This window comes from Puntigrus tetrazona, chromosome 17 (assembly GCF_018831695.1).
Source record: "Puntigrus tetrazona isolate hp1 chromosome 17, ASM1883169v1, whole genome shotgun sequence".
Taxonomy (NCBI): Eukaryota; Metazoa; Chordata; class Actinopteri; order Cypriniformes; family Cyprinidae; genus Puntigrus; species Puntigrus tetrazona.
The window spans coordinates 18505407-18517041 of record NC_056715.1 but is presented as its reverse complement, the minus strand read 5'-3'; the positions used below and the strand labels follow the sequence as shown (position 1 = coordinate 18517041).

The window sequence follows — 11635 nt, the reverse complement described above, 5'->3', positions numbered from 1 at the left end:
TGAGGATATAGCTTCCATATCCCACACAAATAACATTCAGTGCTGCTTTTTCTCCAATCTATCTTCACACTGTGTGTTAGCAGGAGGTTGTGTGGTATGCTTTAAAATCTCCCTTTGTTTTCTAGTATAATTGCTAGTATTTGTATCATACAACAGTGAATTATATATACATACAGTTCTTGCTGTAGCACACACAGGAACCCTCCACCTTCCCCAGCTCCACCTGTATAGATATGCTACGGGGTGATTCGTGTATTATATATTTTGGGGTTATTCCTATACATTATGTGTGCAGCAGCAGCATTTCTTACATGCTCACAGCAGCATGTTGTGGATGTACTTACATATATATGGTTAAGGTTGATAAAAATAAGAATGCAACATATCTACTTTAATCAGAAATGCCAAATCCCTGTAATACTGGAAAAAGATTATGTTTTTGACAGTATCTTTGTTGCAGGGGTTATCACTGGGCCGTCCGCTACTCCACTGGGTAAATGGCACTTACCTTATAATAATGGTAATAGTGACTATATATTACTATTAAGCAAACAGATACACAATCTTAGAGACTCCATCCTGAATCATATCCAGAAACCAGTATAGCAGTTAGTGTCTAACTACACCACCACAGCATCCTAGCCACCATCTACTGGGGCATCCACCCAAAAACACTGCGGTAATCACCTAAAACAGTAGAGCACCTCGACTGTGAGTTTTGCATGGGAAAGCACATCTTACGGTTTCTTCCACTGAGGGCAAGAAGCTCTTGAACATGAAAAAAATGTAAACACGTAAATGCCTAATGCACGCCTTGCATCAATTGATTGGAACAACTTTTCTGTTACCATCGTAGGTAGACTTGTGCATTAACCACCGGCCTGTGTTGGTTTATCTGGTAAGTGCGGCGAACGATATAAAGCTGGTCTCAGGTTGTTGTGCCGTGGGATTTATTTATTTGTGGCAACCTGCCACGACCCGCCTATCAAAACTGACCGATTTTCCAAAAGGCTTCGTCGAATAAACACGAGCACTTAATGTACTTTTTAAAAACGAAACCGAGGTGTAGGGTGCTTTTACATCCCTGCATTTCAGAAATGTCATTTTGATTTTGGTTGTGCATGCTTTTTCTGCAGCCGTTACCGGGGGAAACCTCCATTAATCATGCTTAAACCTGCCCCTGCTGGCAGAGAATGAATCTGCGTTTTTAATTATTCCGTAATTTACGCAGCAAGCATATTTTGCTTAAAAAATCATCGGCTTACGACGCGTAACAAGGTAAGGTGCAATGATGAAGCCTGAGCTCCATACTGTGACTGGTGTGTACCTGCGTGCAGATCTCCAGGGGTTTCCCGCTCAGGCTCTGGGGCATCTCCCTGCAGCGGGTGGAGAGGTTGAGGATGGCGGTAGCAGCCATGTGCGCCGCCTCCATGTCGTGCGTGTAGTCGAAGCTGCTCTTGCTGCAGGTGCTGCTGGCGCTGCTCTCTCCTCCTCGCGCTCCTCCTCCTCCTCCACAGCTCAGGCTGCTGCTGCTGGGCCCGTAGCTGCTGGTGGTGCTGCTCGCCGAACTGGAGCTCTTGCAGTAGCGCTTCACTGACGGGAGACACAGAGCGTGACTTTAACATGAGAACTATGTGTAGACGGATGGGACAAAATACACTTCAGCTCTACGTTTCGTCTCACAATTAAAAGCAATGCATATAAACACACTCTAAAAAATGCCGGTTATTTTATTGGATGGTTTTTAATGGTTTTACCCAAGTGCTGGGTCTTTTTAACACTGGGTTATTTTTTTCTACCTAACCGTTGGGGGTTGATCCTGTCTCCGGTGAAACAGAGTGTCTTTGTGGCCAGCTATATTTAAAATAAAGTTATGCACGTAGTTTCTATGGCAGCTATACTGTATATAGCTTATAACCAGGAACTAACTCAAAGCCGTGCACATGGAAACTTTGAAACCGCCGGTACAGTAACACACTGAATTAAGCATGAAATTTGACTACTAGAAACTCTAATGATTTTTGTTTTATCTTTTATGTTTTTTTTTACAAGGTACTACTGTCTAGTGCACCGTAAGTCAACAAAGTAGTCGAATCCCATGTTTATTATGATGATTTTGATTATTACGGGGAGATTTTAAACGATGGGGTGTTGAGGGGGGTGTCAGGATGTAGGTGAGAGACGGAGAGACACTCACTCACGCAGTTTGACAAAAGACACAATGAGCCACAACCACCAGCTGGGCATCAAAGTGACATCTCCCACCGGGCGTCCTGCTGCCATCGCTCGCTATCTCTCTCTTCTGCCTTCCTTTTACTCTATCTTCTCCCTCCAGTCTGGTCATTAAAGCATGGCCGGGGATCTCACAGTCTTACGCACAGAATTGCAATTAGCAGCAGCCCTAAATCCAGACTGTGATTTGCCTAAACCGCCTCATTCATAATGCATCTGCCCCGGATCATTTCCATACATTTCCATACCTCAGAAATACAGTGGAGGAATATCTCGGAGGCTGTTCTAACAGGGTTTAGTTCCTCACCAAGCATTATAGTTTTCTCAGACCTTAACGCTGTCATTTGTTCATGATAATGATTATATGTATATATAAAGGCTACAAAAAGCATTTGGATGCTTAAGACATGGACATACTGGACATAATAATATAAATATGAAATATTAGATCATAGATCTACATCTGTGGTTCCTCTGCTGTGTTATAGATAACTAACTTTACTTACGCTAATAATAACTAACTGCCAGGGTTATGGACTTTTATGGGGTTTTTTCTACTTTTTTTGTCAAGGTGCCATTTCTTGTTTTCCTAATTTAACTTGACAGACTAAAATAACTAAAACTATAAAAAAAAAATTTAATGGAAAAATTTAAATAAAATCTGTAGACATTAAAAAAACTATAAAAATGACAAAAACAAATAAAAATAAATAGTTCCTGACACTAAAATAAAATTAAATAATTAAATTACATTAAATTAAATTAACTAATAAAATTAAATAAAATTAAATAAATCGTCACACACTTGGCCTATAGCATCTAGTGTAGAAATAAAATTATATTCAATGGATTTGGTTGAAGGTCTTTCAGGGTTTTCAGACTGTTGGTCAAAAGTAACCAATTGTGGCCAGACTGTTGGTCAAAAATTACAAAAATGGCTCACGCAAATTTAATTGTCAAAAATATGAAATAGTGCAACTGTTTTGAACTATAACAAGGTAATAAGAACTAATATTAGAAATTGCTCATTAATCATCAGCGAGCACCAAATCGTCATATTAGTATGATTGATTAGCTATCATAGCGCAGTGATGCTGAGGTCTCACCGTCGTCAGTTTTGGGCAGTGAGTCTCGACTGTGGAGTTTGGGTGCAGCAGCGTGCCGTTTGCTGTAGACGTTGGTGCTGTCATAGCTGTTGTAGTCGAAGCTGGTTTTGGAGTACTTCTCTAACTCTTTGGCCAGGTTGGATCGTGGGGTTGAAGTGGGCACGTTGTTTTTATAGCCGTACTGTGGGATCTCCAGCTGTTTGACGAAGCACATGGGCCTGGAACAGATACAGCCAGCGGTTCATGGTGTATCACATGACTACATCCATACTATGCATTCTGTTTCATGAACCGTGCACAGAAAATTCAAAGCAAATTGTCGTCTGGTTTTTTAAGATACTCAGTTACAGTTAAAGGAAAACTCCACTTTTTTGGATAGGCTCGTTCTCCAACTGCCCCAGAGTTAACAAGTTGAGTTTTACTGTTTATCCATTCAGCCAATCTCAGAGTCTAGAGTTAATATAGATCATTGAATCCGATTAGACCAGTAGCATCGCGTTCAAAAATGACCAAAGAGGTTTGATATTTTTCCAAAACTTGCTCTTCTGTAATTATATCAAGAATAGCTCTTAGTCATATGATTTTTATAAGTATATATATATATATATATATATATATATATATATATATATATATATATATATATACGTTGTTATAAGTATGAGTAATAATATAAGTACAGAAGAGCTAAGTTTTAAATTATCAAAGCTCTTTTGTCATTTTTGAACACGATGCTACTGGTCTAATCGGATTCAATGATCTATGCTAAGCTATGCTAAAAGTGCTATCTCCAGACCCAGAGAACGGCTGAATGGATTCAAAAACGGTAAAAATCAACTCATTAACTCCGGGGGAGTTGAAGAATGAGCCTGTTTCCAAAAAAAGTGGAGTGTTCCTTTAAGAGGCAAATTCACAGCTCGATCTGGTGCAGTGAGGAGCAGTTACCTGAGCACACGATCTGAACCCTGGTTGGATTTGCCTCCATCACATGACTGATGTTTCTCATGGGCTTTTGCCAGTTTCTCTGCTGCCGCTATCGGACAGCCTGACAGGCTGGACGGACAGAGAGAAATATCAGAAGACACGAAAACATGTGACAAGTGAATTTCTCAGCATATTAGACCCATCACTGCTATGCACTTCTTATAATCCGCTTGCACTGAAACTCTACTGCCTCGCAGATCTGAGAAAAAGGCAATAGAAAACACTTTTTGTTTCAACTATGTAACTCGGTTGAAATTCGCCTGTGATTTGCTAAACTTGATTGGGCACTTCAGCAAACCTAGACCCAGAAAACAAGACCCAGACTACATCAAATTAAGGTTGGTATTGTGTAACATGAACCTCTATGAGGCTCTTAAGACTACCCTTAAGAGTTTGGTTGACCAACTAGCCCTTTATTTAGATTGCAAACAAAACAACTAGATATGTATTTCTCACAAGCTTCAGTGCAAGCTTCAAGCTTCAGATTTTTTGCTATTATTAATAACACTTTAGTATGGTATCATAGTATGCTTAACAGCATGCCTATTATTAACATATTGGCTTTTTATTATTACTTAAAGCACATATTCTCTTTTCTGAAAAAAAATATGTCATTGGGATCCGATAAACTGAATTTTCAGCCAGTAAATAAAAGAGTAAACTGAGAGCAATGCAATGTTCCTCTAGGTAGTGCTATAATCTTAGAGACGCAGAAGCTGAAGGTGTGTGTGTGTGTGTGTGTGTTCGTGACATGAAGCAAGCTGCCAGGTTTCTATTGGGCCGTAGGAAATGTAATCTCGCTCTTGCGAGTGTAAGCGAGGTGTGTGTGGTTCAGGGGTCTGTGGTGGCCGTCTGGAGCGGGCCGTCTCCCCCGGTGAGGTGTCAGTGAGGTGCTAATGGCTGACGCTCCGCACAGCAGCTGCTGAGAGCATTACTGCATCAACCATTTCATCAGCCCTCTACAAACACAAAGCCTTCTTGAAAGCCGCTCGAGCCGATGCGCATTCGTAGAACTCTATATTTCCAGCGTTGCCAATCTATTCGATATATTAACACAGTCCTCGACGCCAGGCGCCATTAGCGACATCAAAGTCTTTCTTTCCAAACCGGTTTCCCAAAAGCACATCCACGTCCGGCACATTTTGAGAAAAAGAGGCAGTCCTGCACAGTACATGTAACTGAATCAACACTGACTCACTGAACTGACTCGAGCTGAGTAACAGCACGGTAGATTGAGCAGAGCTGCTTATTGCTGAATCAAACCTGTTTCATAATGAATGAACTTTAGCCATTAGTCATTCAACTAAACTTAACTGACTGGAGCTAAAAAAAACATTTTCTTAGATTTTGGATTCACGTATATATATAAAAAAAAAGATAATAATAATAAAAAAAAAAAAAAAAAAAAAAAAATATATATATATATATATATATATATATATATATATTTCTCTTTACATCAATGTGCAGATAAAAAAATAAAATATAATACAAATTAATAAATTCTAATTTATTTTGGTCACACTTTATATCAGGTGGCCTTAACTAATATGTACTTACACCAAAAATGAGAACAATGTACTTATTGTGTTCACGTTATATTGAAAAACACTTTTGCTGCTATTGAGGTGGATACGAGTGAGGTTAGGGACAGGTTTAGGTTTATATAATTATAAATACAATTAACATTGTCATAATTAATATTATTAATATAATCATAAATATGAATTACAAACTACATACAGGTATTTTTAAAAATATAAGTACAATGTAAAATCATGTATATGCACAATAAGTACAATAATAATTATTTATTTCAATTTACTTATTACATAGTAGTTAAGGCCACCTAATATAACCTACCTAATATATTTATTTACATTTTTTATGATTTAAGCATCAGTTTATCATTAATTGGTGAAGCACCTGCAGCTGTTTCCGTATTTGGGGAACCCAGATGTAATGTGGCGGTTAATGTACTTCATGTTGTTGAAAAAAGCAGAATGGAATGTTTTTTTCTCTTGTATATGTATATGTAAATGTAAATATATATTTAAATTAATTCTATACAAGACATTGCTATACAAAAGTGATGAAGGTAATTGTGATTACTTAAAAGTTATGTAAATGTAATCAAAGTACTCTGATTAGATTAACTAAAACACATTAAGATGTAAGATTACATTAGTAACTACAATTTTCATCATGTGATTTGTAATCAGAAGTACTGCAGCTTCAGTCAGGACTGAAGTAAAGGTTAGGGTTCGGATGAATTATTAATACGCCTCAGACAGTGGAGCTTACTTGTAGCCTCTGCAAATTTAAGCAGCATTTTGATGTAAAAACAAATAGATAAAACTCACATTTAATATTTAAGAACCTTAACTAAAAGTTCGTTCTTTCAGAAACCACCAGAAACCAAAGGTAAACCCGAAAGATTTGCTGGGGAAGTGAAGAAGCAGTCGGCGCTGTGATGTCTGACATGGTAAATAAAGATGTTAAGAATGAACACAGAAGCGTTTCCCTCATCCAGACGGAGAGGAACTCACCTCCTGTGAGAGTTCCTGTTGCTGTTGACGTGACCCCGGCCCGTGCAGCCAGGCGTAGGGCACTTAAGAACATTTTCATACATTGCAAGAACTTGACAGCAGGTAAGAGAAACAGGGTGGAAGATTAGGAGTTAGAGGCCCACAGTTAGTCATCTACATTAGTGTGAAACACTCGTCATTATCACCAGCACGCTCGGAACCACACACAGCAAACAGCGGCATGCACACGACTGACAATGAAAGAACAGTGGCATGCACATGCTCCATGCGGCGACAGACAACATTCTATTCCATTCTACTCTATTCTATTCTGTTCTGTTCTGTTTTACTCTACTATATATATATACACTACTATAAAATCGTTCTATTCTTACCATAGAATAAAGGTATAGTTAGGTATATAAAAATAAAAATCAATGCATAAATAGGAACCTAGTAGAATCAATATAGTAAAAATAGTAACGCTCAAAACCTACTTGCAGTAGTCTACTGAAAGCATATTCGAAGTCTACTTTCGTAAACTAAAAGTGGGCTACAAGTACTGTATACGACTAGCAAACTAACACTATACACACTAAAGACTATATAGTACAGTGAGTTGTTCGCTCGTGGTCGCATACACAACGTTTAGCAACTTAGGCGAGTTAGCGCGCATGCTGATATACTGCTAGTATGCTGATTTTAGTATACGTATATCGAAATGTACTCGAAATGAACCGAAAATGAAGTAAAATCAATTTCATGAACTTAATATTTTATAATGCTTAGCAAATAACAGTAATGGTTAACGCCTAAAGCCATACCCTACACCTTTACCTAAAAGCTAAAGAACTTCGACAGTTCTAGTCTAGTCTTTTGTTTGTTGTTTAATTGGATTTCCTGCTGCTGGCTTGAACAGTGATGCAGAACGACGCCACACCGAGAGAGCTTTGACCGTGATTGCGTTTCTCTCACTAGCTGAACGTTAGCTCATGCTCCCAGTCGTCCGCCGTGACTGTCTCAGCTCCGCATTCGTCTTTCATTCGCAGTAGACACACGTCAGCAATCAATGAAATCACCGCCCAAACACCGCACTCTCTCTGATCCCAAACTCTATTATTCATCCGTACATGCCTTTGTCTCCCCTGTCCACGACCGTCTAAACTCCCTGCAGACAGCAATTAGATTACAGTTCATTAGGACGCCGGAGCGGGGGCAGAGAGCATGGGCCGGGGCGAGCAGACCGGCGCTCTTCCGCTGCTCATCTTCATCATTATCAGCTCCTTAATCCTTCACCCTCATCTTCAACATACTCTGACATGTTCATTACCGAGCTCCAGGCAGCATCCGCTACCTCCACCGACTGAGACACGTGTCTCGAAGCGAGTACAGCTTAGTTTAAGGTTCGTAAAGGTGACAGATTCAGCGCAACTTGATTCATTCGGATTTTCACATTCTCTTAACCATCGACCATTAAAGTCGTTAAAAGTAACATTTAAAAATTCTGCCATCATTTACTCACCCTTGTATGAGTTTCTTTCTTCCTCTGAACACAAGAGAAAATATTTCGCCAGCCGGTCATTTGACGGTAGCCATTGACATCCATATTTTTTTCTACCATCATTATTATTATTTATCTATTTTTGGTAGCCAGTGAGTATTGTCAACCGCGCTTATCAGAGAAGGTTTGAAATAACATGAAGGTGACTACATGATCACAGAATTTGTATTGTTTTGGTGAACTATGCCTTTAAATAATTTAATTGGTTTGCTTACGAAATTTAAAATGCCTCAAAACCAACTTGTTCGGCAAATATTTAGTTATTAACACACACACACACGTTTATACATGGATAGCTTTGTGTCCTATGGTGCGACCTAGTAATAATCTTAACACACAAATAACATAAAAACGAATAATTTTTACAATTCCAAATAGCATGAGAGTTTTTTTTGTTGTTGTTGTTTTTTCTGTCACACCATAGGATGCATTAATACCTAGGATACATACATCAGCTATCCATATATTTCTAAGACACTTAATGGCACTGCGATTTTTCTTTCTTCACCATCAAAGCAAAAACATCAGGGAAGCACAAATCTCAAGAATGACGACGAAAAGATGCGACGCCGCAAACAACTATTAAGGTTAAACAAAAGTTAGCAAACAGCAAAGCAAGAACTATCACAGTAAGTGCATGATTTAATCATGCTGCAGTGCATGCTGGGAACACAAACCTTTACCATTTAAGAAACCAATTAGTTTGACCACATATAGCTGAATTCTGCTGCTCGAATTCGATTTCTTAATGCAAAACATGTATTATTTGTAGTGAAATGTCTTTTTCAGTAACGCACATTTTCATATTATATCGTATCATTTAGCGCATGTTCTATTTTAGCGTCTCGTTTAAATAAAGTTCAAATGTCTTAGTGTTTACGGACAGACCACCTCTATCATCGTATGTGGAAACTATTAGTAACGAAATAATTAAAACTCCAACAATACTGATTTAATGATGCAAGGCGACAAAAAATACGAACAGGATACTAAAGAAAGAACGGCCACTAAGTCACCCTTCGGCTAGCGTGTGTCGTGTGTCACGGTCCACACTGAAGTGATGGTCATCTAAAAGCGCCCTTGCCGTGCCAGCTCGCAAACTGTCTTGCCATCTGGACACTTTAAAAGCAAATCTTTGTGTTAACTAATTCCAGTCTGTAGTCAAAGCCATCAGTTAGTTTGATTTGCCATCTGGTTATTGGTGAATAAAACGCACGCAATTGTTGCATGCATTTTAATGAATCGCACCAAAGAGGTTCGCTCAAGGTGAATGAGAAGAAAATCTTCCGCCTGTAACTCTTTCATCAGATTATAATTATTACAGTTTATTCAGCTGGATTTAATTGAGCATCTAAAACAAAATGAGAAATCTAACCAGCTTATTAAACTGGCCTCCATTAAGATAGCGTCGTAATTATCAACAGAAACAATAAACGCATTCACGCGCGTCTGATATTGCGACGACTGCTCCTCCGCTGCGAGACGCCGTTCGTGAGCTGAAGGGTAGATGGGTCATTCCTGTTACGCAGCACTTTCCGCGTCGCATTTATATATCTTCAGATCCGAATTACGTTCCAGGGACGACATAAATGTCGCCACAATCAACAGAAAAAGGAAGAGTTTAATAGGCAAGTGTTTCGAATTCGGAAGTAAGCTGCATTTTAAATTTCCAATTATTGCTGAAATTGCAATGGGAACGTGGTCAAAAAGTTGTACAGAAGTGTGTGTGTGTGTGTGTGTGTGTGTATGTTGAGGAGGACGGCATGCAGAATGAACCGAAGAGCCGGGGCCACGTACAAACACACAGACACACAGTCGACCGATGATCGTGACCTCTTTTCATAAATGCCAGCGTGAAAAATAGTAAAGGTTTAAAGGACGAATGCAAGCACGTGTGGCGAAAGAGCGAGAGTGAAGTGCTTACTTTCTGGCGGACTCTGTCTTTATGAGGGCATCCAGACAGGCTGCGATGGTGCGGGTACAAACCCGTCACATGACCTGTGCCGTCACACCCAGGTGTTGGACACCGGCTCTCTTTTTTCCCCGACCGTGAAGACTCTGAACACACACACACACACACACGTATAAGCGATTAATTGCTGATCTGATTCAATTGCTTATAAACACATTTTTAAGGGCTCTAATAAAGTTTCATTCTGCCCAGGAGCTGCCGAAATACCACAATGATTACAACAATACATCAAACAAACAAATATCTACAAATGCGCCACCGTTTATTTAGATTTGACCTTCCAAAAATAATAAGCCTTCCGTTTTTGATCAAATTATATTTGAGGATTGTTTCTACAGTTGTTGTTTTGCTGCTATACACCTGAAAATGATTTAATCGTAGCGTTCTCGGGGCATGACGGGAACAGCAGTATTAATAAACTCAATTCAATCATTGTAAACGTAACACACAATTACATTAAAATATATTTACAGTAAGCTACAGTAAAATTACAGTAAAAATTTATTTTTAAGTTCGCTTAAAAAAAACTTAATGTAGAAATTACATTAGTTTTTATACAGTAAAAATATACAGTAAAAATATACAGTTTGAATAAATGCTGTTCTTTCAATTAATCTAAGATGGTTATGAATGCTTTTGAAATGTTCATGATTTCTAAAGGATCATGATGCCAAAAATTCATCTCTGCATTATACGAATGAACTGCATTGTACAATATGTTACAAAAGAAAACAGTTATTTTAAATAGAAATTTGAACGGCAGTGTAGTTGTGATCTTTTGTCCTTGTTAACGTTAGCATCCTGGATCCGTGTATTGACTGAAGAGGGCGTCTCCTCCAGATACCTATCCAGGACTATTGGCTGTGTTTCAAACAAAGAGAGCACAAGAGAGCGAGTGAGAATGCTACTGTTACCACTGATTAAAATTTTAAGGATGGCGTAACTTGGTAACGGGCATCATGTTGCCTCCTGTATCGAAGCAAGCTCACAACAGACAGGAATAGCACGCGATCGTGTGAGAGACGCGGGCTCAATTTTGGTGAGATTGAAAATAGATGGCAGAGCTACTCAAATGTTTGAAATGTGTACTTTAAGCAACAACTACTGAGTTTTGCAATTGGTAACAAACGCAAACGAATCCGACTGAATATCACGAAACCTGCAAGCCACGCCAAGCTCGAATCTGAATTCAGTAGTCGTTTTTACACATTTAGACGTGTGTTTTCAGGAAAAGTCATCGGAATGAGGGACG

General features: G+C 38.9%; 1 protein-coding gene across 1 annotated transcript in view; it reads right to left on the bottom strand.

Annotated features, from left to right (window-relative positions):
• The window catches only part of myt1lb (myelin transcription factor 1-like, b), a 94474-nt gene that overhangs the window by 19806 nt on the left and 63033 nt on the right, over window positions 1-11635 (bottom strand). The window contains 6 exon segments of the mRNA XM_043263264.1: window positions 1328-1593; window positions 3339-3556; window positions 4284-4391; window positions 6872-6962; window positions 10336-10347; window positions 10350-10469. Coding sequence (XP_043119199.1) covers window positions 1328-1593; window positions 3339-3556; window positions 4284-4391; window positions 6872-6962; window positions 10336-10347; window positions 10350-10469 — 815 coding nt within the window.